Source organism: Oncorhynchus keta, chromosome 19, assembly GCF_023373465.1.
Source record: "Oncorhynchus keta strain PuntledgeMale-10-30-2019 chromosome 19, Oket_V2, whole genome shotgun sequence".
In the NCBI taxonomy this organism is placed as follows: domain Eukaryota; kingdom Metazoa; phylum Chordata; class Actinopteri; order Salmoniformes; family Salmonidae; genus Oncorhynchus; species Oncorhynchus keta.
In genome coordinates, this window is record NC_068439.1 from 51,978,377 (window position 1) to 52,005,442 (window position 27,066).

The 27,066-nt window shown below is 43.2% G+C and overlaps 2 protein-coding genes across 2 annotated transcripts in view; one reads left to right on the forward strand and one right to left on the reverse strand.

The window, feature by feature from the left end:
- LOC118377717 (visinin-like protein 1) overlaps positions 1–18,683 on the forward strand; it is a 54,642-nt gene extending 35,959 nt beyond the window's left edge. The window contains exons 3-4 of the mRNA XM_035764664.2: positions 15,421–15,636; positions 16,068–18,683. Of these exons, the coding sequence (XP_035620557.1) occupies positions 15,421–15,636; positions 16,068–16,265 (414 nt within the window). The 3' untranslated portion in view covers positions 16,266–18,683. The remainder of the gene's footprint in view (positions 1–15,420; positions 15,637–16,067) is intronic.
- Positions 18,684–19,083: 400 nt separating this feature from the next.
- sf3b6 (splicing factor 3b, subunit 6) lies at positions 19,084–23,863 on the reverse strand. Its single transcript, XM_035764665.2, has 4 exons — positions 23,698–23,863; positions 21,061–21,179; positions 20,778–20,916; positions 19,084–19,503 (listed from the first exon to the last, which is right to left on the reverse strand). The coding sequence occupies exons 1-4, from the start codon at positions 23,725–23,727 to the stop codon at positions 19,414–19,416; spliced, it is 378 nt and encodes a 125-aa protein (XP_035620558.1). The 5' UTR covers positions 23,728–23,863; the 3' UTR covers positions 19,084–19,413.
- Positions 23,864–27,066: the final 3,203 nt, after the last annotated feature.

Below are 27,066 nucleotides of genomic sequence, written 5' to 3' on the forward strand. Positions count from 1 at the left end.
AAGCTGAGTCAGAGGGAGGCTGGCCCTGCTCCCTCCGCGTACTCTCTCACTGACTCCCTCTGCTGGTTGATAAACAGACTGACAGTATAGTGGCAAGATGATGCTCCGGGGTGAAGTTTCCCCGAGGTAGAGATCTATGATCAGCTATCTTGTTCCCCAATCCGAGCCAGAGCACCTGCGAAAAGTAGGGAACTGTATAGGAAATAGCGTGCCATTTGGGATTCAGCATTAGTCAATTTGTTGACACAATAATGTGGTTTCAAATCCAACCTCTCCTTGCCATCCTCCCTGCTGTTTTGGAGGATATCTGTAGTGTACAGCCTTTTGTATAATCTGTCATAATTAGCTTGTTTTTTTTTCTCATGATACAGTCATGGTGGCTTCTCTCTCTCTCTCTCTCTCTCTCTCTCTCTCTCTCTCTCTCTCTCTCTCTCTCTCTCTCTCTCTCTCTCATATATATATATATGGGTCCTCATATCCTCAAAATGTTCTACAGCTGCACCATTGGAAAGCATCCCGATTGGTTGCATCACTGCCTGGTATGGCAACTGTTCGGCCTCCGACCGCAAGACACTACAGAGTACAAACTTCCTGCCATTCAGGACGTCTATACTAGGCGGTGTCAGAGGAAGGACCAAAAAATTGTCAAAGACTCCAGCCACCCTAGTTCTAGACTCCCCCCTCTTCTACCGCACGGCAAGTGGTACCGTAGTACCAAGTCTAGGTCCTAAAGGCTTCTTAACAGCTTCTACCCCCAAGCCATAAGACTGCTGAACTAATCAAATGAGCTAATCAAATGGCTACTCAGACTATTTGCATTGTAAATAAAAATGTGTTCTTAACTGGCTTGCCTATTTTTCTTTTTACTCTTATCTACATGTACAGATTACCCCAATTACCTCGACTAACCGGTGCCCCCGCACATTGACTCTGTACCGGTACCCCATGTATATAGCCTCACTACTGCTATTTTACTGCTGCTCTTGAACTATTTGTTATTTTCATTTTTGTAGCTATTTTTCTTATAATTGCATTGTTGGTTAAGGGCTTGTAAGTAAGCATTTCATTGTAAGGGCTACATCTGTTGTATTGTGACAAATAAAATGTGATTTTGATTTGATTAGGTGATAGGCCCGAAGCATTGTATCTGCTTTAGTTTTCGAGATGATCAGTCCCTGGCGAGAGAGGAGCTGGTTTTTACATATTGTGTATTCATCTATTCTGAACACAAGGCTTTGTTTCATGACAATCTCGACTTGCGTACTCTTCCCTGTAGTCTCAATGTGAGGATTTTATTTGACAGTTACTGATCAATAAATTATCAATAAATCCCTGCAGAATTCCCAGTTTGCAGACTGGCTTCCCCTGAAGACAGCAGATTACTGGACGGGCAACCCAGAACAGCCACAAACTGAAAACTCCCATGACACACACAGGCTGCTATCATAACTACCCTATTACATACTTCACTAAACTGATCAATGCACACACCATATAGCCCAGGGGACTTAGAAAGGCCTTCCTAAGAACTCTAAAGACGGAGTTTCTAAAGCAGACACCCAAACCTTGCTGTGGTATTGTTGGCTTGTATATATTGCATATTTTAACATGTATTATATTAAGTGTTTTGCTAGTTTACGATTTTACTATTTGATAATTATATACTGTATGATTGATGTTATTCGGAAAGTATTCAGAACCCTTGACTTTTTCCACATTTTGTTACGTTACAGACTCATTCTAAAATTGATTAAATCGTTTTTCCTCAATCTACACATCAATATCCCATAATAGCAGATGTTCTGAAAGAGCTGCAAAACCTGGACCCGTACAAATCAGCTGGGCTTGACAATCTGGACCTTCTATTTCTGCAACTATCTGCCGCCATTGTCGCAACCCCTATTACCAGCCTGTTCAACCTATCTTTCATATCGTCAGAGATCCCCAAGGATTGGAAAGCTGCTGCAGTCATCCCCCTCTTCAAAGGGGGAGACACCCTGGACCCAAACTGTTACAGACCTATATCCATCCTGCCCTGCCTAAGGTCTTCGAAAGCCAAGTCAACAAACAGGTCACTGACCATCTCGATTCCCACCGTACCTTCTCCGCTGTGCAATCTGGTTTCCGAGCCGGTCCACGGGTGCATCTCAGCCACGCTCAAGGTACTAAACGATATCATAACGCCATCGATAAAAGACAGTACTGTGCAGCCGTCTTCATCGACCTGGCCAAGGTTTTCGACTCTGTCAATCACCATATTCTTATCGGCAGACTCAGTAACCTCGGTTTTTCTAATGACTGCCTTGCCTGGTTCACCAACTACTTTGCAGACAGAGTTCAGTGTCTCAAATCGGAGGGCATGCTGTTCGGTCCTCTGGCAGTCTCTATGGGTTCAATTCTCTGCCACAGGGTTCAATTCTCGGGCAGACTCTTTTCTCTGTATATATCAATGATGTTGCTCCTGCTGCGGGCGATTCCCTGATCCACCTCTACGCAGACGACACCATTCTGTATACTTCCGGCCCGTCCTTGGACACTATGCTATCTAACCTCCAAACAAGCTTCAATGCCATACAACACTCCTTCCGTGGCCTCCAACTGCTCTTAAACGCTAGTAAAACCAAATGCATGCTTTTCAACCGTTCGCTGCCTGCACCCGCAACGCCCGACTAGCATCACCACCCTGGATGGTTCCGACCTAGAATATGTGGACATCTATAAGTACCTAGGTGTCTGGCTAGACTCTAAACTCTCCTTCCAGACTCATATCAAACATCTCCAATCTAAAATCAAATCTAGAGTCGGCTTTCTATTCCGCAACAAAGCCTCCTTCACTCACGCCGCCAAACTTACCCTAGTAAAACTGACTATCCTACCGATCCTCGACTTCGGCGATGTCATCTACAAAATAGCTTCCAATACTCTACTCAGCCAACTGGATGCAGTTTATCACAGTGCGATCCGTTTTGTTACTAAAGCATCTTATACCACCCACCACTGCGACCTGTATGCTCTAGTCGGCTGGCCCTCGCTACATATTCGTCGCCAGACCCACTGGCTCCAGGTCATCTAAGAGTCCATGCTAGGTAAAGCTCCGCCTTATCTCAGTTCACTGGTCATGATGGCAACACCCACCCGTAGCACGTGCATCTCACTGATCATCCCTAAAGCCAACACCTCATTTGGCCGCCTTTCGTTCCAGTTCTCTGCTGCCTGTGACTGGAACGAATTGCAAAAATCGCTGAAGTTGGAGACTTTTATCTCCCTCACCAACTTCAAACATCTGCTATCTGAGCAGCTAACCGATTGCTGCAGCTGTACATAGTCTATCGGTAAATAGCCCACCCAATTTTACCTACCTCATCCCCATACTGTTTATATTTATTTACTTTTCTGCTCTTTTGCACACCAGTATCTCTACCTGTAATTATTCGCCCTACCTCCTCATGCCTTTTGCACACAATGTATATAGACTCTCTTTTTTTCTACTGTGTTATTGACTTGTTAATTGTTTACTCCATGTGTAACTCTGTGTTGTCTGTTCACACTGCTATGCTTTATCTTGGCCAAGTTGCAGTTGTAAATGAGAACTTGTTTTCAACTAGACTACCTGGTTAAATAAAGGTGAAAAAAATAATAATAATGACAAAGCAAAACAGGTTTTTAGACATTGAAATATTACATGCACATAAGTATTCAGACCCTTTACTCAGTACTTTGTTGAAGCACTGACCATTGGCAGCGATTACAGCCTCGGGTCTTATTGGGTATGACGCTACAAGCTTGGCACACCGGTATTTGGGGAGTTTCTCCCATTCTTCTCTGCAGATCCTCTTAAGCTCTGTCAGGTTGGATGGGGAGTGTTGCTGCAAAACTATTTTCAGGTCTCTCCTGAGATGTTCGATCGGGTTCAAGTCCGGGCTCTGGCTGCGCCACTCAAGGATATTCAGAGACTTGTCCCAAAGCGACTCCTGTGTTGTCTTGGCTGTGTGCTTAGGGTCGTTGTACTGTTGGAAGGTGAACCTTCACCCCAGTCTGAGGTCCTGAGTGCTCTGGAGCAGGTTTTCATCAAAGATCTCTCGGTGTTTTGCTCCGCTCATCTTTTCCCTCGATCCTGACTAGTCTCCCAGCCCGTTTCTGAAAAACATCCCCAAAGCATGATGCTGCCAGCACCATGCTTCACCGTAGGGATGGTGCCAGGTTTCCTCCAGACATGACTCTTGGCATGCAGACCAGAGGCTCTTGTTTCTCATGATTTGAGTCCTTTAGGTGCCTTTTGGCAAACTCTAAGCGGGTTGTCATGTGTCTTTTGCTGAGGAGTGGCTTCCATCTGGCCAATCCACCATAAAGGCCTGATTGGTTGTCCTTCTGGAAGGTTCTCCCATCTCCACAGAGGAACTCTTTAGCTCTGTCAGAGTGACCATCGGGTTCTTTGTCAGCTCCTGGACCAGGGCCCTTCTTAGTGGAGTCTTAGTGGTTCCACATTTCTTCCATTTAAGTTTGTTGGAGGCCACTTTGTTCTTGAGGACCTTCAATGCTGCAGAATGTTTTGGTACCCTTCCCCATATTTGTGTCTGGACACAATCCTGTCTCGGAGCTCCACGGATTTCCATGATCAATGGAAACAGGATGCACCTGAGCTCAACTTAGAGTCTCATAGCAAAGGGTCTGAATACTTATGTCAATAAGGTATTTCTGTTTTTTAATGTTAACAAATTCGCAACATTTTCTAAAAACCTGTTTTCACTTTGTCGTTATGAGGTATTATGAGGTATTGTCTGTAGATTGATGAGGGAAAAAAATAATTTAATCAATTTGAGAGTAAGGCTGTAACGTAACAAAATGTGGAGAAAGTCAAGGGATCTGAATACTTTCCGAAAGCACTGTATATCACTGACCCATTCATGCAGCGTTAGAAGGCTCTGCCTCTCCATGTCTCCATGTGACACACTGTCAATGGAAAATGTTGTGTATGACAGAGACAGAGTCGCCATGGTACCCATGGTACCCATCCAGCCCAGGCATTATTTGCCATTAGGGCAGAGACTGGAAAGAGGGCAGGTCATCCATTTGGGCAGCCCAACCGAGGTGTGCGTCCCAAATTGTACCCTATATAGTGCATTACTTTCGATCAGGGCTTATACGCAGTCAAGCCCTGTCCTGTCGGTTGTCAAAATACACAGACGAATGTGGGACAGGGTGCCAGCCAGAGTTGAGTCATCATAGGAGCCTGTACAGAAGCAAGTAAGAAGTCTCCATAAATGTTAGTTTGTTGTTTTGTTGTTATTGTTGTTGTTACAGTATATATATAGTAATGGTTGTGGCAGTATGATCCTCTTCCACTTAATATGCCACTAAAATAAATGGCATATAAATGGCTAAATGGCATATATTAAAATAGCATTTGCAAAAGCTTTTACTCTGAGAATGTTCTCTTCTTATCGTGGTTATGAGACAGTGTGTGTGTCAGAGAGTAGGGTGATATGCCTCAGGCAGGGCTGTTGTCATTCTGCTTGCATAAGCCTTGTTGCATCCAGAGCCTGATCATGGCCACTGCTGTTATGATAATGTGAAATGGCCTCCGTTGGGAGTGTGACTGCATAGCTAATGTGGCCACGGCGAGCAAGGTCCCTGCATCTCTCTCGCCACTTCTCTCTCTTTTTACCGCTTCCTCTAACACCCTCCCTCTCTTATATCCAACTCCTCTCCCTCCCTCCCTACCTCCCTCCCTCTTTCCCCATCCCTCTCTCTCTCCCACTCTCTTTCAGATAGGGCGAGGACAGAGCAGAAAAGAGTGGAGGTGACAGCTTGTACTCTGATTATGAAGGCTTTTATGTTCCACTTAGTGCTGTGTGATTTGGGTTGTGTCTGGAGGGCTCTTGGCTAAGCTTGGAGCATTGGTCATCACTGCTCTATTCCTCTCTCTACCCGACAGACATCAACGTTTATTAGGCCAGCTGTGGCTGCCTGGGCCTACACACACACGCGCACGCACGCACACGAATGCACACACACATACGCATGCACGCATCCAAGTACGCACGCACGCACACAAACACACACACACACACAGACACACACAGACACACACAGACACACACACACACACACACACACACACACACACACACACACACACACACACACACACACACACACACACACACACACACACACACACACACACACACACACACACACTAAAGCCTCCCTGCTAGGATGCGGCTGCTGCCTGGTGGGGCAGCTTCTGGACCTCATAAACGGAATTACAGTGAGCCCCAAGTTTTGGGGCACTGAACGTGTTTTTGTTGTTTTGGCTCTGTACTTCAGCTATTTGGATTTGAAATGATACAATGACTATGAGGTGGAAGTGCAGACTGTCAGCTTGAATTATTTGAGGGTATTTTCATCCAGAAATGGCTGGTAAATAATGTATTGTGTCATTTTGGAGTCACTTTTATTGTAAATAAGTATAGAATAAGTTGGACGCTACCATGACTACAGATAATGATGAGTGAGAAAGTTACAGATGCACAAATACCCCAAAAATGCTAACCTCCCCTGTTATTGTAATGGTGAGAGGTTAGCATGTCCATTGCTCATTCAACAGCCAAGCCAACTCAAAAGTAATAGACCGGTTGCCAAGACATTATGGGGAAGCTGCAGTATTGCTGTCAGATAAGAGCGCCTCATTATAGCCTGTCTAATCTCTGAGCCTCTTCCAAGACAGGAGATAGAAACACAATCATCTATTGACAAAAGTTTGTCTTTTGCATAATGTGGGCTGGCTGTAGCATTTACATTTAAATGGTTTTAATAGACAATTAATTATGCACAATGCGCAACCAGTGTTTGGCACGCGCTATAAGCAGCATAGGGCTTGTCCCCGACTAATAAAAAAAACTTGGTCGACCGAAAGTTGTCTGTTCTTTCAACCAATTGATTGTTCCATTTTTTTTTTACCTGCATTTGTCCATATATAGACACGCCCAATGTGTTTCAATAAAAGCAACTATGTGCATTGAGCTTGTCTGACGCTTAAAGTTTTCTGTTCGGTGAAGTAAGACAAATGCCTGAAGATGGCGACAGAGATCGAAATAACCAAAAGAAGAAAAAAAAAACATAACCAGACCCAACTATTCTCCTCACGCCCCTGCTGGCTTTCGCAGATTCTGCCATTATTCTCCTGAAGTTGACGGTAAATATGCCACATTAGGAGTGAAGGAGTCGGCAACCATTTCCCATGTGGAATGCCAATTTATCTTACCATCTCTACTGATCTGCGTGCCAGTTATGGTTTTCATATGCACACTCTTGTGAAACATTTTCATTTCATTTATAATAACGTCTTCATATCTCAAAATCATTGTCATGTGGTTAATCAAAATTCCATCCAAATCTAAATGAAAATGATACTAACCTAAAAAGTTTCCTAACTTCTATTGTCATTGCCAACTATGTAAAAATATTGCAGCCTACAGGTAGAAAATATCCAAATTAAAAATAAAACAAATCCTATAAATCACATTGGCTACACCAGTGATGGAAAAAGGACCCAATTTCCATACTTGATAAAGTAAAGATATCTTAATAGAAAATGACTCAAGTAAAAGTGAAAGTCACCCAGTAAAATATTACTTGAGTAAAAGTCTAAAAATATTTGGTTTTAAATGTACTTAAGTATCAAAAGTAAATGTAAATGCTAAAATGTACTTAAGTATCAAGAGTATAAAAATAAAAAAGATTGAAAAACAGCTGTTGGCTATGAGCTTTGATGCATACACGAAAAGCAGTTAATTTTGCAGGTCTTCATGGAAGGAAACATCACATTTCAAGTATAAATCATTTCAAATTCCTTAAGCAAAGCAGATGGTCACATTTTCTTGTTTTTTATTTATTTACAGACAGCCAGGGGCAAGCTCCAACTCAGACATAATTTGCAAGCGAAGCATGTGTTTGTAAGTCCCCCAGATCAGAGGCAATAGGGATAACCAGGGATGACCAAGTGTGTGAATTGGACCATGTTCCTGTCCTGCTAAGCACTCAACATGTAACGAGTACTGTTGGGTGTCAGTGAAAATGAACGGAGTAAAGTACATCATTTTCTGACTTTGAGAAGCTCCACAGGTCATTCATTAGTGGTGGTGCGTTAAGCCAATCAGAAATACTATCAGATCTCCAGATGGGCACATTTATATGTTGTAACAGTTTTCTTCCGTTGAAGGAGAGGAGGACCAAAATGCAGCGTGGTTAGTATTCAACATGTTTAATAAGGACAATAAACGTGAACACTACAAAATACAAAACAACAAATGTGAAAAAAACGAAACAGTCCTATCTGGTGCATAGACACAAAGACAGAAGACAACCACCCACAAAACCCAACACAAAACAAGCTACCTAAATATGGTCCCCCCCCAATGAATTGGGCCATGTATCGTGAGATTTTGAGTGAAAACCTCCTTCCATCTGCAAGGGCATTGAAGATGAAACGTGGCTGGGTCTTTCAGCATGACAATGATCCCAAACACACCGCCCGGGGCAACGAAGGAGTGGCTTCGTAAGAAGCATTTCAAGGTCCTGGAGTGGCCTAGCCAGTCTCCAGATCTCAACCCCATAGAAAATCTTTGGAGGGAGTTGAAAGTCTGTGTTGCCCAGCAACAGCCCCAAAACATCACTGCTCTAAAGGAGATCTGCATGGAGGAATGGGCCAAAATACCAACAACAGTGTGTGAAAACCTTGTGAAGACTTACAGAAAACATTTGACCTCTGTCATTGCCAACAAAGGGTATATAACAACGTATTGAGATAAACTTTTGTTATTGACCAAATACTTATTTTCCACCATAATTTGCAAATAAATTCATTAAAAATCCTACAATGTGATTTTCTGGATTTTTTTCTTCTTATTTTGTCTGTCATAGTTGAAGTGTACCTATGATGAAAATTACAGGCCTCTCTCATCTTTTTAAGTGGGAGAACATGCACAATTGGTGGCTGACTAAATTATTTTTTGCCCCACTGTATGTAATTGGGAATTGTTGAACACTAACAATCAAACGCAAACAATTCACACAATGAAGTTATGAAACAATGAATGTGCTCAAATTGGCAGGAGAGAGCGCATTCTGGAGAGAGAAGTGCATTGGGCATCTGGGTGCATCACCAATCCGACTTCTGCATTGGCCATGCAGCATTGTGATACAGATTTAGCAGACGTCAGGGTTTTCATAATTATTGCACATCATGGAGCAAGTGCCGAGCTGTTATCAAGGTGGTGAGTTTGTGTTTTCTACAGGATGTACCGCCCCACCTACCGTCAACCAATCATGTCAATGCGGAGCGAAACAGAGCCCTCAGAATTGTTAAAAAATTGGGAGGTGCATGGCGATGCGGTGCGGAGTTCGTTTTGGCCTCTGGAGGATCCGCAATTGTATCACACCCTGCACATGGAGCCTCCGACCACAATTTTGGATCAAGCATAAATATACTTTTAGTCCAGGCCTCCAGAATGGATTACTTGACAGAGATGGGTGCAAATATTTATTTGTTACTGCTCGACTAAAACAATGTCAGTGGAACAACAGCCTCACGACCAAACAATCGACCAGTCAACTAAATTGGGCCCTAAGGCAGTATGCATTTTGTGTTTGAAAAAGTCATTACAAAAGATTTTAAAATTCTGCCCACACCTCTACAGAAATGTGATCAAATTTGCTGTTACACATTTGTTTAGAAATGGACATGGTCTAGTTCCAACATTTTCAAATCATACACCAAATGAGGGCATTTTTGTTACCATAAAAGGTGAGTGGAGGGCGCGTTCCAGTGTTGCTGTAGCACTCGTTCATGAGCACACAAATACAGTTGAAGTCGGACGTTTACATACACTTAGGTTGGAGACATTAAAACTCGTTTTTCAACCACTCCACAAATTTCTTGTGAACAAACTATAGTTTTGGCAAGTCGGTTAGGACATCTACTTTGTGCATGACACAAGTAATTTCTGCAACAATTGTTTACAGACAGATTATTTCACTTATAATTCACTGTATCACAATTTCTGTGGGTCAGAAGTTTACATGCACCAAGTTGACTGTGCCTTTAAACAGCATGGACAATTCCAGAAAATGTCATGGCTTTAGAAGCTTCTGATTGGCTAATTGACAACATTTGAGTCAATTGGAGGTGTACCTGTGGATGTAATGGATGTATTTCAACGCCTACCTTCAAACTCAGCGCCTCTTTGCTTGACATCATGGGAAAATCAAAAGAAATCAGCCAACATTGTGTAGACCTCCACAAGTCTGGTTCATCCTTGGGAGCAATTTCCAAATGTCTGAAGGTACCACGTTCATCTGTACCAACAATAGTACGCAAGTATAAACACCATGGGACCACACAGCCGTCATACCACTCAGGAAGGAGACACGTTCTGTCTCCTAGAGATGAAAGTACTTGGGTGCGAAAAGTGTAAATCAATCCCAGAACAACAGCAAAGGACCTTGTGAATATGAAGAGGAAGTAGAAAGGTCGCTCAGCAAGGAAGAAGCCACCGCTCAAAAACCGCCAGAAAAAAAGCCAGATTACGGTTTGCAACTACATATGGGGGCAAAGATTGTACTTTTTGGAGAAATATCCTCTGGTCTGATGAAACAAAAATAGAACTGTTTGGCCATAATGACCATCGTTATGTTTGGAGGAAAATAGGGGACGCTTGCAAGCCGAAGAACACCATCCCAACCGTGAAGCACGGGGGTGGCAGCATCATGTTGTGGGGGTGCTTTGCTGTAGGAGGGACTGGTGCACTTCATAAAATAGATGGCATTATGAGGAGGGACAATTATGTGGATATATTGAAGCAACATCTCAAGACATCAGTTAAAGCTTGGTTGCAAATGGGTCTTCCAAATGGACAATGACCCCAGGCATACTTCCAAAGTTGTGGCAAAATGGCTTAAGGACAACAAATTGGAGTGGCCATCACAAAGCCCTGACTGCAATCCCATAGAAAATTTGTGGACAAGACTGAAAAAGCGAATGTTCGCAAGGAGGCCTACAAACCTGACTCAGTTACACCAACTCTGTCAGGCGGAATGGGCCTAAATTCGCCCTACTTATTGTGGGAAGCTTGTGGAAGGCTACCCGAAATGTTTGACCCAAGTTAAACAATTTAAAGGCAATGTTACCAAATACTAATTGAGTGTATGTGAACTTCTTGTCCCACTGGGAATGTGATGAAAGAAATCAAATCTGAAAGAAATCCTTCTCTCTACTATTATTGTGACATTTTCACATTCTTAAAATAAAGTGGTGATCCTAACTGACCTAAGACAGGGAATGTTTACTAGGATTAAATGTCAGGAATTGTGAAAAACTGAGTTTAAATGTATTTGGCTAAGATGTATGTAAATGTTTGACTTCAACTGTATAATATCACTCTGATGTATCAAGGAACTGATACATCAAGCTCAAAGAGTTTCACAGTCAGTCCTATCGTCCTGGCCTCCTATCATCCTCTTCAGAGCTTTTACATAACTAAGTGTTTCATAACCTAACAGATTCTCACAGAGGAAGAACAGCAGCAGACTCTCTCTCTTCCACCTCTCCCCCCCCTCTCTCTCTTCTCACCCCTCTCTCACTCTCCCACCCCTCTCCCCCACTCTCTCTCTTCTCACCCCTCTCTCTCTCTCTCTCACTCCCCACCCCCTCTCTCCCCCACCTCTCTCTTCTCCCCACCCCTCTCTCACTCTCCCACCTCCCCTCTCCCCACTCTCTCTCTTCTCCCCACCCCTCTCTCTCTCTCTCCCCGCCCCACCCCTCTCACTCTCCCCACCCCCTCTCACTCTCCCCACCCCCCTCTCCCCACCCCTCTCTCACTCCCCCACCCCCCCCTCTCTCCTCCCCACTCTCCCCACCCCCTCTCTCTCACTCTCTCCCCACCCCTCTCACTCTCCCCCACTCTCACTCTCCCCACCCCCCCTCTCTCCCCACCCCTCTCTCACTCTCCCCACCCCCTCTCACTCTCCCCACCCCTCTCTCACTCTCCCCACCCCCCCACTCTCCCCACCCCCCTCTCTCACTCTCCCCACCCCTCTCTCACTCTCCCCACCCCTCTCTCACTCTCCCCACTCTCCCCACCCCCTCTCACTCTCCCCACCCCTCTCTCACTCTCCCCACCCCCCTCCTCTTCCCACCCCCTCTCTCTCCCCCCCCTCTCTCACTCTCCCCACCCCCCTCCTCTCACTCTCCCCACCCCCCCTCTCTCACTCTCCCCACCCCCCTCTCACTCTTCCCACCCCTCTCCTCTTCTGCAGGACTTTTACTTTGGTTTGTTTCTTCCTTCCTGTCTCTCCAGTCCCTCCTGACTGAGCAGGAACAGCCAGACAGTGCCAAGCCATATGGATCAGCAGGGCCAGCCCTGTGAGGGAGTCAATTTGCATTTGTGCATGCTGTATCACAGTGTGCCTTACATCCTGGCAGGGTTACACAGGCCTGGCCCAAGGCTCTGGTACACCCACAACACCCAGAGAACACCCAGGCTCTCTGGGAACTGAAAGGCTGACCCCACAACTGCTCACGGCTCGCTCACTCTGTCTATCTCTGTCTCTCCCTCTTCTCTCACGTTCATTCTCTCGCTATCTCTCTGTTTCTCACTGAGTACGACTGCATTCACGGTAATAATTCGATATTAAACCGATTATGGCTCTAGGCCGATTATGACATTAGTCATCAACTTTATTCGGGTTATCTTCATCAGCATAAGGTCATAACTGAAGTATGCATAAGTATGTATCTTAGAAATAGTTGTCACATACAGACTTTACAGACTTTCAGTATGTCTAAACCCAGAATCAAATAGGCTTCCCAAAAATAACATGGTCGCTGTGATATAGAACGTTTATTTTGAATTACGATTTTCTGTATTTACTAAAGTCCCATCAGGTAGCCTGACTTCGGGTGTATCAATTTAAACAGGATTATAAGGGAAATAGTTATTCTTGCAAAGCATGTAAAAGTTAAATCAAACAATTATATTAATCTGACTATTTACAATAATAGTATTATTGTGTGCATGTAACTGTACTCACTCTGTGTCATTTTCTCTCTTTCTCTCTATCCCTCCATCTCTCTTTCTCCCTCAATCTCTCCGTCCCCCTTCTCGCCATCTCCCTCTCTCTACCCCTCTATCTTCCTCTCTCTCCCTCTCCCTCCATCTTCCGCTTCCCTCTCTCTTTCCTTTAACTTTCAACTGCAGTCTGATCAGTTTGCCACTGCGGCAGATTTTTTTTATGGGAGGACATTTCTGCAGATGGACAGTTTGCAGAATTCACTCCCCAGGACTATTGCCTTCTGCTAGCTGCCATTAGAATTCATAGCCTTGCCCTGTGCTCTGGGCCCTGTGCTCTGGGCTCTGGGCCCTGTGCTCTGGGCTCTGTGCTCTGTGATCTGTGCTCTGTGCTCTGGGCTCTGTGCTCTGTGCTCTGGGCTCTGGGCTCTGTGCTCTGGGCTCTGGGCCCTGTGCTCTGTGCTCTGTGCTCTGTGCTCTGTGCTCTGGGCTCTGGGCTCTGTGCTCTGGGCCCTGTGCTCTGGGCTCTGTGCTCTGTGCTCTGTGCTCTGGGCTCTGGGCCCTGTGCTCTGGGCTCTGTGCTCTGGGCTCTGGGCCCTGGGCTCTGTGCTCTGGGCTCAGGGCTCTGCCCTGTGCTCTGGGCTCTGTGTCCAGATTTTAAACAGGGTGTGGGTTCTGGAAGTGTCATTATGCAAAGACAGGCAGCGAGTGTTAGATAACTTTCATTTGAAGGGTACCTTCATAAGAACTTCATGCATTTCATACATTCATTATATTCAAAGGAGTGTGTTTTTGTTGTTTTTAGTGTGAGAAACAGCTACAGGACATACCAGGGCAACACTTTGAAAACTATTTAGATCTGTAGGGATTTCTTTGGCAGTGGCACATCTCATTGTAAGGCATGTGTTTTGAGAGCGGAGCAGAGCTCATATTCTCCAACACCTCTACTCCTGCTATCAGAGAGGGCAAGTGGAAGGTCTGCTCTAATGAATTTGCCTTTTCCCCCTGGAGAACCCAACTGAACCACAGCCTCCCAACTAGAATACAGCTACAGAAACTCATCATATCTTACATGGTGTTTCTTTACAGCCCATTAGCCTCTACCCTGTCCGTCTGTGTATTGTCCACGGAGGCACTGTCTGAACCACAGTAGGTCCAGGAATAGGAAAATGGATGTGTCAAAAATTCTCCCAATTAAAAAAAATGTGTTACAGGAATCCCAGTTTGAATATTCCCAGAATCAGTGTGGGATAAGCAGGAAATCCAGAATCTTTCAACCAGGATATCTGAAAAAAATCCTAATATGTGTTTATTTAACACTCAATAAAAACAGCTTCAGTGAAAATGAGCTGTGTAGAATGATTCATTTTTTTTTAGCTTTTAAGGACATCATCCTCCTTAAAAACATGACAAATATTTATGATTTGTTAATGCTGTCCTTGTGATGTGATTATGAATGTAATTGGACTATAGTGGAAGTAGCAGTGGAAGATTAAGGTAGAATTCTAAATGATATTATCAAGCTTTTCGGGTTTGCACTCAACAGTGTATTGTTAATCACTGGGTGCATTTGTTGCAGCTGTGAGTTTGGGCGGAGGAACACTGAAGGGTCCACCCTAACGGGGAACAGGGTGCAATGAAAAGTGCACTACTTTTGACCAGACCTAGTGGGGAGCCATTTGAGCTGCAGACAACATAGCTTCTAAAGTAGGCAGGCAGGCACTGTTAAAGTCAGTGGCTGGACAAGTCTGCACTCTGAGAGCTTAATCATGTCGAAGCGCCACAATGTTTCTATCTCGTGAACAGAGGGAGCGTTCTGCTCTCTCCTCTCCCTCTGTTCACTATCCACTTCTCTCGCTCCTTTCCTCCTTTTTTCTATGCATCTCTCCTCTCCCAGACTGACTATAAAGCTTAGGTCCGCATTGCATCCTACTGCGGGTTCTGTGGTGTCATACACGCTGAGTGTCAGACATACACTTACACAGAGTCCCATGCATGCATACACACACACACACACACACACACACACACACACACACACACACACACACACACACACACACACACACACACACACACACACACACACACACACACACACACACACACACACACACACACACACACACACACACACACACACACACACACACACACACTGCTTAGTAGGATGGCGATCAGGCACATCATGTACTGTAAAGTACTATATGTGCCATGAACTAATATCAAAGGTATAGACAGCTACATGTGGTATCGTCTTGAATGATTGATGAACCTGCTTGTGAGGCTGGGGTTCCCCTTCTAACTAATACAAATGGGATCTCTTCCGTTCTTTTTCTCTCGCTTTCAGTTTTTCCCCTACGGAGATGCTTCAAAGTTTGCCCAGCATGCATTCAGGACCTTTGATAAGAACGGGGACGGCACCATCGATTTCAGAGAGTTCATCTGTGCCCTGTCTATCACGTCTCGAGGCAGCTTCGAACAGAAACTCAACTGGGCCTTCAACATGTACGACCTGGATGGAGATGGCAAGATCACACGAGTGGAGATGCTGGAGATCATTGAGGTAGAGTTCAGCCCGTACAGATTAAGCTTGAATCATAATCTGTGTCCCAAATGGCATCTTATTCACTACGTAGTACACCACTTTTAATCAGGGCTCATAGGGCTCTGGTCAAAAGTAGTTCACTCTATAGGGAATATGGTACCGTTTAGGATGCAACCAAATCTCTATGGTTCAGCTATTCATGTCATATGAGTTTAAGGTGTTGAAATATTAGTCATGGTTACGGGTTCTTTCTCAAAAAAATCCTTTTGTTCTGCACTTTAGATTTGACTCTTCACAATCAGAATTTTTACATTTCCTCCTTTTGCCCTTTATGCCCTTGTACAGTAGGTGCCTTGAATACAAATCAGGTTGGGTTTTTCGGAGAACGTGTTTGACCTATAAATGCCTCTACTTGATGATTGAACTACAATTTCTCCCCCTCTGTGAAGGCCATCTACAAGATGGTGGGGACTGTGATCATGATGAAGATGAACGAGGACGGCCTGACGCCCGAGCAGCGAGTGGACAAGATCTTCAGCAAGATGGACAAGAACAACGACGACCAGATATCACTGGACGAGTTCAAAGAGGCAGCAAAGAGCGACCCTTCCATTGTATTACTCCTGCAGTGTGACCTGCAGAAATAGAGGAGAAGGAGAGCTTGAGAACCGCCACAGACTGCACAGAAGATTCATGTTCCATTCAGTTTGCAGCTATTTCCACTGGGAAAAAAATATGCTTGGACTACCTTTCAATGGATCCGCTTCTTGATGTTTGAAACACTTGTGTGCATGAGAATGTTATTTGCTAGAAACAATTTATACGTACATATACACACACATAACGAGCTACACACCCCCCACAAGATACAAACAAACTGTACACTCACTACATATTCACAATACTCACAAATATACAGATATATAAATATTATATTTCAATGATTTAAAATCAACTGCCAAAATGTGAAGTGTGCAAAGTATTTTCCATACACTCATTCCACTGGAGCTTGAGCATCAGTGATGTGCTTATGTTGAATTATGCTACAATGTATTATTCTGAGTTTACTGACGCTAGCTACGTGTTTCATATATTGAGCAATGTCAACCAAGTCAAATTCCTATGGTAACGTAACTGTTTCTGACAAACCAAGTATCGATTCTTCTAAAAGATTCGATTTGGATAGATAAAGAGATGGATTAGTAGCCTATTTATCACAAACGTTTTCCTTCCAAATGTGCTTGTACTGTCGGTGAATATAAATGGAGTTCATTTGCATGCCTTTAGGTTTTGCCTTAAAATTAAAATCTCCTTATTTTGCATCCTATAAGAATAACAAAGACAAAAGCTTGTCAACGAAATGCCGTTCGACAGTTAAACATCCAATATTTGAAATCTGAAAAGCATATGACAGTATAGGTCACAAGTATTGATGAATGGGATGTATTGTTTGTGATTTGTCAAGACATTATTTTTTGTGGGAGCATGTTCCTTGTAGATAATAATAGTTCATAATAATAATAGTAAACATACCCCTATTTAAAATCTACCATCTCATGAGAACCATTTTGAATGAGGAGATATTGAATGTGGCATATTTAACGACAACACCAAAAGTCTGTATGAATACAAGAAAAATATTTGCCTGAATTGGACCGAAAGAAATGAAATACATTGAAATAAAACCACCTCATCAGTATTGTTGGAGGAAGTATAGCTTATGAGGCATAACTAATGAGAGGCAATGTAACATCTATCTGAAAATGAGCTCAGCCCAATAACAATGTAGGGGTTTTAAGTGCATTTCATCCTACATATTATTGTTCCACTTAGTTTTGGTCTATGTCATCACACCATCTCTTCAATGAAGATACAGGTTGCATATCAATGTACTGAATTCAATGAAGTTCCTGTCATGAGTTTATTAATACCACTCATAGATATAAAGAGGAAATGATCTAAGGCCAGAGCACAATTGTGTTACACATTGATTGATATTATCTCATATTGTTTGTCTCTTTCAGTTTAAAAAAGGAGTGTAAAAAAGGAGCAATGCATTGAAAGATCAAAGTGAATGCCATTTCTTTATGAACCAAGCCAAGAGGACAAAAACACTTCATGTTTTGGTAGGCTATACAGTTTGCCCAATGTGTACCCAACGACACGCTCCTCTTTATTGATCAACTTTTTGTACTTTTTTATTCCCCTCACTGAAGCATACACACTGTATAGTAGCTCCTTTTCAGGTGCAGTGTATCCTGTCCTCCCATAAAGACAACTGCTTAGAAATAGCCCGAGACCCCCTGGCCTGGTCCCAGATCGGTTTGTGCCATTTTGTCACGGCGCGACATAGGAGTTGACAAGACAGCACAAACAGATTCGGCAGCAGCCTATTAGACCCCAGTTTTACTGGAAATATTAAGTAATTCACCTGTACACCGTCGTTGTCCCGGTACTGTGGATCTGTCTCCGTACGATGGTCACACGCAGCTCTGGCCCGATTTGGACGAAACTTGGGTGAATAATGCGTCTTGCCATTGTGATCCAGCGTTTACTAAATTACAGCGATTGGCCCAAGGCAGGCGCTATAGTAATAAACAGAAATGTGTTTGTCACACGACCCCAATCGGCCCAAGGGAGGGCGCTGTATCATTGGTGGGGGAGGACATGTTTACTGTTGCCTTGTTGAAAGATTGCAGACATTGCTTATATAAATCACCAGTTGCAATTTGTAACTAACTACCCATTTTGTTTCACATGTCATCCGCACATTTGGGAGGAGTTATTTGATTAATTTATTTTCAAATTGACTGCGATAGGAAGACCAAGTCCACCATCATTCCTCAATAAATTAGGCTGACCGTCTGGAAATCTGAAACTTCACATGAACATCTTCGCCCAGAAATGCTTGTACTTAAAAACTATTATTAATCCGATACCAAATGTAAGCAAAGGCAGTGTCAATTGAAGGATTATTTTGTACATGTAGCATGTATTGTGTACCTGATAACATGGCTGCACTACTCGTGTTGTGATTTAAACTAATAAAATAACTATGGTCTGTTTTCTGAATGTGTACTGCATATAGCCACCAGATGTCGCTTGTGTTAAGCGATATCAGAATACGCAGGCAAACCAATGGTAGAGATTGTCCTCTTGTTGATGTCTTGGATATAGATTTACCAACTCCCAGAACATCTGTTCTCTAAATACAAGCTGAACTATCCCCATGACAAATATGGTGTTAGCCGAGACAAAATAAAAACAGGCTGTTATACTGTGAAATACTGACTGCAAAGATCCCCGGTTCAGGATAGTGTGAAAGACTGTGTGTGTATATAATATACAAAAGAACTGCAGGCAGTCGTGTGTGCCTGTATGCAACAATTGTGACCTCTACTTTGACCTGGAACTCGTTACCTTTTCACCAAGAGTGCTATAACAGATGTGCATTCACGCAAGACGCATGGCCAGCAGCTTTAATAAAAAAGGACAATTTTACCAAGATACATTTATTTGACAGAATCTGAAATCTAAAAGTGAATTTGTATGAATAGATTTGATGCATACATTTTGTGGAAGATTTTTCAAAGATGTATGTGTTCAATATGCACCACAGAAACAAAGTTAAAAATACATGTAAAAAAAATAAACAGGCCTGCCAAACGCAATGAAATATAACAAAAGTAGAAAACACCTGCGTGCTAAATTTTGAGACAAACAACCTCACATTTGTCGAAATGCACATTCTGTACCAGGGAAGGACAATTGGGGGAGAGGGGGAAAAAGGAGAGTCTATTTTGGGGGATCTGTGTTGATGCCGTATTTCTCCTTCAGAAGCTTCAGCTGCTCCTCTTTCTTCTTGGTATCCATCTTCTGGAACGCCTGAGAGAGAAAGTGTGACATGGAAACCATGAATTATACACGCTCAAGAGCAAAACTATACATTGTTTTTTTTCTTCCACAAATCAGACAGGCAGACTTGTTCGGCAAACATTTACCTAGCGCCTTAATGGTAGAGTCAGTGATGTACATAGTAAACCGCAATATCGGGCCAAATTCCACAACAACGAGCAGTGAAACTACAACAGCGTGAGGAGAGCGTACCGTCATACCCCCGTCAACGTGGTTTTCAGGGTGCTGCGCTGGGAGCGTGACGAGATGTGGCCACAAACGTCAGTGACGCAATAGATGCGATTTTCTCTGGTTGACAGTCAACATTAAACTTTTCTCAAAGCAAAACTTTTACAGGTAAGTAACCTGGTTTAAAAATATATGTATTAGTAGGAAAATGGCAACTCACCCTGGCCTGCACACTGAACCTTTCAACATTTTAGGCGTGTATTTAAAACAAGACAAAGTGCATTCTACATTGGATGATCTAGCTAGCTCTATTGATCACTTCACTTGCTATACTCCCAATTTCATTGGACATTAGATACAATTACACCACGCTCAACCCCACTCTCCACGAGACGCTGGCAAGGCTCCGCCCTAAAAGGTATTTTCCAACGGCCATTTTCCTATTTAGTTGTACTATTAGAGATTTGTGAATTTATATTTGCTATTGTGTTTCTGTGAATCTACATCTCGCAATGCTCTGGCTGCCAAGAAAAAAAGAAAAGAGACTAAAAGGGCAAAACTACTTCAAACTAGCTTTGGTTCGCAGACATGCTGACTTTTGCGTGCGGTATATCATGTCTCATAGATAGGCGCGAGTTGTTAAAACTGCGGCTCACGTTACGGAGATGGTACGCTGTAACTTTGGTCATAACAAGTGCGAAGAGAGAGGCTAAACTTCGATGTATTGGTACCGCAGCTTCACATTGCAGCAGAGTGAAGTGCAGATCCTCTCTGAGTGCATCATCTTGCGTCGCTTGTCTGCGATATCTGTGGTTCATCCTGTTGCTCGTGGCACATCAAATTGCTTTGTCTCAGTTTAAATAAAATTATCAGAGCTGGACTCTTCTGCCAGACACCTACAGGGTCAAATGTAATGTACCAGCATTGACTACACTGTTTGTTCAGCATAATTTCTCTATCTACAAAGTGATGAAATGTATTAATCCCTACCAGATACCCCTTGAGATTATTTATCAACAATGGAAAGAGACTTTGCCAAGTCCTTGATAGAATAGATCATACATAGATCTACGTACCCTGTTTGCATTGTAGTATAAAACTACAAGATATCTGTTACAGACGTTGAATCCAGACAGGTGATCGCAGGCGTTCTTGGCATCAAAGATGTCCTCGTAGACCACGTAAGCTGTCCCTCTTGATTCCGGTGTGTTTCCACTGAAAACAGGGCACAACAAGACAGACATAGAAGACAAGGATGAGACTTTGTGGTTGAACACCTGCCACAGTTCTGCAGACTACACACGAGAAGATTATACCTAGAATTGGACTGATCCCACCCAGAGCCGATCTTCAACTTACGTTCGAATCTGTCGTATTGGTCCATATTTCCCAAAGATGTCGTACATTTCCTCAGCTGTGATCTTGTATGGTAGATTTCTAATGTAGAGTATTCTGTTGACTTCAGGTGGTAATCGAATCTGCAAAGAAAACAGAATTCGTAACTGATAAGCTCCATTTAAGCCATGTTTCCATTGGCACTTAGAAATCACCCCAGGTTGGGCTGGCTCAAATTGCATTTCCACTGCCTCCAGAAATAAAATATGTTATGTTGATAGATAGCCAGCTGCAAGCCAGCTGCAGTCACATATTGGCTTCCCTAATATTGCTAGCTAGCAAGATATTGGAGAATTTAATTCACCCTCACCAGGACAGCAAAGAACGAAAGAGCGGGCTAGCGAGGGAAAGAGATTGGAGGGACACAGTCAGGCTTGTCGGCCACCAGAGACAGAACTGTCGATCTGTAATCAAAAGATGTAGGCTATCGCAATGCTGTATTTCTTGGCTTGCAATGCCTTGCGCAAGTTCACTAAAGTAGGGGCTATCAATGAGTAGGCTGAGCTATTCTACACGCAAAAGACCTAAGATCAAACACACACTAGCGTTCATCATAGTAAAGAGAAAGCGGAGCAGGCGAGGGCGAGAGGATCAGGCCAGGAAGTCAGAACCGTGCACATAAACAATATCTTGGTCATCTGTATTTAGCAACGCTTCGGAAATTCACCAAAAGTATATATTAGGCTATCAATGAGAATGGCTAAGCTATTCTTCATAGTGCCAGTGAATTGAAGTTGAACATTGCCACATGCATCAGTTTAATTAGGCCTAAATGTGCAATAAAAAGTAGTGCCTATAGCTTATTTAATGAAAGACTGGATGGCTGTTGATGTCCTAGGTCAGGGCTCACCAATCCTGTTCCTGGAGAGTTACCTTACTTTAAGTTCACTCCAACCCAAGTTGTAACTAACCTGATTCAGTTTATCAACCAGCTAATTGTTGAATCAGATGCGCTAGATTAGAGTTGGAGTGAAAACCTACAGGATGGAAGCTCTCCACAAACAGGGTTGGAGAGCAATGCCCTAGGCAATATATCACAAAGCAGCATCCCCGCTAAACTAGTTGGAAATGGCAAGTTCACTTTCTCGTCCATAAACATAGTCAAGCGCAAATGCGATTCAGCAGCTCAAATCAGCAGGATGTGGGGGCATTGTTATCAGGAAGGACATCTACCATGGATGGATTGCTAAATGATTATGAGCACACTTCATCAATGTAAATAGTATGGGAGAACTATACATTAGCAGGCCAAGCACGAGCTATCAGTGTAGCCTATTATCATCTAGACATGACTTTGAAATATCTTCACGCCGACAATAACCTCCAGGCTTCTGTCGGTCAATTCAATTTGAAGAAAAATCTTTACAAGGGGCATTTTGGAAAAACAAATCCTGCGTGAATCATCCTCTGGAATAACACACATGCTTGGATAATAATTACAGAACCAACATCCCTGGTAATGCCTGCCTGAACAAGGCTATAACATGGAAAAGAATAGGCTTATCAGCATAGAGTGCACACATCATCCAAAGGGATCCATCAAGGCTTCACAAAGCAGAAATATCACTAATATTCTAGTTCACACATCACCTTCTATATTCAAACAAAAATAGGCCCTTTATGGGCAAAATCATGCTCATGTCATTCCACTAGAAAGCAAATGGAGTCTTCCTAGTAGGACTCCATAATGAGATGGTGTATTGTGTGTACATTGTTTCAGCGCTCTTAGGGAGTAGAGCCAGAGTTGACTCCTATGACTCCAATCACAAGGGTCAGTGTCATGCACAACTAGTTTTTATGTATTTAACTAGGTTACTTAAGTTACTTAAGAACAAACTACAATTTACAATGACGGCCTACCCCGGACGATGCTGGGCCAATTGTGCGCTGCCCTATGGGACTCCCAATCACGGCCAGTTGTGATACTGTCTGGAATCGAACCAGGGTCTGTAGTGACCCATTCTAGCACGGAGATGCAGTGCCTTAGACTGCTGTGGCGCATCCAGCAGTGATCAGCTTGATGGTAGCATAATAAAGACGGCACCAGCCCGAATTCTAATTGAGCTGGCACCAGTTGCGCAGGCCTGAGTTCCCCTCGACCCAGCTCGAATTACATTCGAGACAACTCTAATTTGGCCCTAATTTTAAGTGCCGGTGCAAACGGGGCTTTAAAGAAAATATAAAAAAATCAAGTAAAATAAATTGCAACAACTGTGCCAAGTTATAAACAGTAATGTCAACGTTACTAACGTTAGTTACGCAGTTGAAAGCAAGCTACTACTAGCTCACTCGCATAGTTAGCTTTCTAGCTCGAGAATTCAGTAAAAAAGGCAAGCTATTATTTACCTTCAAAAAATACATTTAGTTGTGTTTTATAGTTAATGTCTTAATAAAATTCCAATTAATCGATGAAGCCACCCGCCTGTATTTAGTTTCTTAACGTTAACGTGGCTTGCTAACGTCGTTAGCGAGCTAGCTGACAGTACGCGTCGTCAGCCAATCCAGCTACCACGCTAGTTCTGTATTTCTAGACAGAAAACCTGACTCAGTTGATTGTAGCTATCATTTGAACACAAAAAAACATGACAAATGTGAACTTACATTAGCTCGTTTAGCTGCTTGCATAGCCATAGTTGTATATTTTCCGTACAAAATGTTCTAAGAACAAAAAATGCGTACAGCTTTGGTCGTCGACACAACACGGACAGACGCAGCTTATTTACGTATTTCCGTTTCCAGACAATTTTGCTTCTTCTTCTTCTATGGTATAATGGCGTTCGCAACAATTACATGTGCATTCCGCCACCTACTGTGCTGGTGAATAATAAGGATCCCAAAAAGGAAAACATTTGGGTAAAAATAAATCAAATATGATACAAACTACCAAAAAATGTATTAACAAAACAAAATTAACCTTATTTTCTGTAAAAAAATAAATCTACTTCTAATCAGGCTCAGAAGCCTCCTGTGAGGGCAGAACATTTCCCAGCGACAATAGTCCTTTTTGTGTTTCTACCATGAAGTCTTGGAGCCCCAAAAACTTTTTGGCTGCAGATATAATGATATCCAGCTTCTTGGACTTCAGCTTCTTAGACACTTGTGCTGTACAATTAATCACTGTGGCTATAAATTCCACAAAATCCACCTTCTTCACAATTAGGGTATCCAGATCACTTGATTCACAGTGTGTGTGAGTGTGTAGGGCCCTGTGAGTGTGCATAGAGACAGTGCAAAAACTGAAATAAAAGGTCTATAAACATACAAGGTTAACTCAGATAGTCTGTGTAGCTATTTACTGTATCAGTCGTATTGATTGGGGAAATAAGCTGTTCTAGAGCCTGTTGGTGTCAGACTTGATGCACCGGTACTTCTTGCCATGCGGCAGCAGACAAAATCGTCTATGGCTTGGGTGGTTAAGGTCTTTAACGATTTTCCGGGCCTTCTTTTCACAGCGCCTGATATATAGGTCCTGGATGGCAGAGCTCGGCCCCAGTGATGTACTGGGCTGTCTGCACTGTAGCGCCATTCCCGCTCTGTAGCCCCATGCGATTAAGGGCGGTGCTATTGCCATACCAAGCACTGATGCAGCCATTCAATATGCTCTCAATGGTACAGCTGTAGAACCTTTTGAGGATATGAGGGCCCATGCCAAAACTTTTCAGCCTCCTAAGGGGGAGCTTTCTTCATGACTGTTGCGTGTGGACCATTTTAAGTCTTTAGTGATTTGGAGGCAGAGGAACTTGAAGCTATCTCAAATCAAATCAAAGTTTATTTGTCATGTGCGCCGAATACAACAGGTGTAGAAATTACAGTGAAATGCTTACTTACAGGCTCCAACCAACAGTGCAATTTCAAACAAAAAGGTGTTAGGTGAACAATAGGTAAGTAAAGAAATAAAAACAACAGTAAAAAACAATGAAAAATAACAGTAGCGGGGCTATATACAGTAGCGGGGCTATATACAGTAGCGGGGCTATATACAGTAGCGAGGCTAGAAAAGTAGCGAGGATACATACATACCAGTTAGTCAGGCTGATTGAGGTAGCATGTACATGTAGATATGGCTAAAGTGACTATGTATACAGTGGGGCAAAAAAGTATTTAGTCAGCCACCAATTGTGCAAGTTCTCCCACTTAAAAAGATGAGAGAGGCCTGTAATTTTCATAATTAGGTACACTTCAACTATGACAGACAAAATGAGATTTTTTTTCTCTCCAGAAAATCACATTGTAGGATTTTAAATGAATTTATTTGCAGATTATGGTGGAAAATAAGTATTTGGTCAATAACAAAAGTGTATCTCAAAACTTTGTTGGCAATGACAGAGGTCAAACGTTTTCTGTAAGTCTTCACAAGGTTTTCACACACTGTTGCTGGTATTTATTTTGGCCCATTCCTCCATGCAGATCTCCTCTAGAGCAGTGATGTTTTGGGGCTGTTGCTGGGCAACATGGACTTTCAAATCCCTCCAAAGATTTTCTATGGGTTTGAGATCTGGAGACTGGCTAGGCCACTCCAGGACCTTGAAATGCTTCTTACGAAGCCACTCCTTTGTTTCCCGGGCGGTGTGTTTGGGATCATTGTCATGCTGAAAGACCCAGCCACATTTCATGTTCAATGCCCTTACTGATGGAAGTAGGTTTTCATTCATTCTTTCCTTTACACGGATCAGTCGTCCTGGTCCCTTTGCAGAAAAACAGCCCCAAAGCATGATGTTTCCACCCCCATGCTTCACAGTAGGTATGGTGTTCTTTGGATGCAACTCAGCATTCATTGTCCTCCAAACACGACGAGTTGAGTTTTTACCAAAAAGTTATATTTTGGTTTCATCTGACCATATGACATTCTCCCAATCTTCTTCTGGATAATCCAAATCCTCTCTAGCAAACTTCAGACGGGCATGGACATGTACTGGCTTAAGCAGGGGGACACGTCTGGCACTGCAGGATTTGAGTCCCTGGCGGCGTAGTGTGTTACTGATGGTAGGCTTTGTTACTTTGGTCTCAGCTCTCTGCAGGTCATTCACTAGGTCCCCCCGTGTGTTTCTGGGATTTTTGCTCACCGTTCTTGTGATCATTTTGACCCCACGGGGTGAGATCTTGCGTGGAGCCCCAGATCGAGGGAGATTATCAGTGGTCTTGTATGTCTTCCATTTCCTAATAATTGCTCCCACAGTTGATTTCTTCAAACCAAGCTGCTTACCTATTGCAGATTCAGTCTTCCCAGCCTGGTGCAGGTCTACAATTTTGTTTCTGGTGTCCTTTGACAGTTCTTTGGTCTTGGCCATAGTGGAGTTTGGTGTGTGACTGTTTGAGGTTGTGGACAGGTGTTTTTTATACCGATAACAAGTTCAAACAGGTGCAATTAATACAGGTAACGAGTGGAGGACAGAGGAGCCTCTTAAAGAAGGTCTGTGAGAGCCAGAAATCTTGCTTGTTTGTAGGTGACCAAATACTTATTTTCCACAATAATTTGCAAATAAATTCATTAATAATCCTACAATGTGACTTTCTGGATTTTTTTTCTCATTTTGTCTGTCATAGTTGAAGTGTACCTATGATGAAAATTACAGGCCTCTATTATCGTTTTAAGTGGGAGAACTTGCACAATTGGTGGCTGACTAAATACTTTTTTGCCCCACTGTATATGATAAACAGAGAGTAGCATTAGCTACCTGCTCCACTGCCGCCCGTCGATGTGGACGGGGGCGTGCTCACCCCCACTGTTTCCTGTAGTCCACGATCAACTCCTTGATCTTGCTGACATTGAGGGAGAGATTGTTGCTCCATCACCACACTGCCAGGTCACAGACCTCCCCCCTTTAGGCCTGGTCAGGCCTTCCACCGTTGAGTTGTCAGCGAACTTGATGGTGCTTCGGTCGTGCATGGCCATGCAGTCGTGGGTGAACAGTGAGTACAGGAGGGGACTAAGCACACACCCCTGTGTCAGCGTGGTGGAGGTGATGTCAG

Bases quoted from the DNA above. Each gene is read 5' to 3' on its own strand.
- sf3b6 (XM_035764665.2), bottom strand. From the start codon at position 23,727: ATGGCTATGCAAGCAGCTAAACGAGCTAAT. The intron at 21,180-23,697 runs GTAAGTTCACAT...TTTTCTTTGCAG, and splicing joins AAGCAGCTAAACGAGCTAAT to ATTCGATTACCACCTGAAGT. The intron at 19,504-20,777 runs GTACGTAGATCT...TTTCTCTCTCAG, and splicing joins TATACTACAATGCAAACAGG to GCGTTCCAGAAGATGGATAC.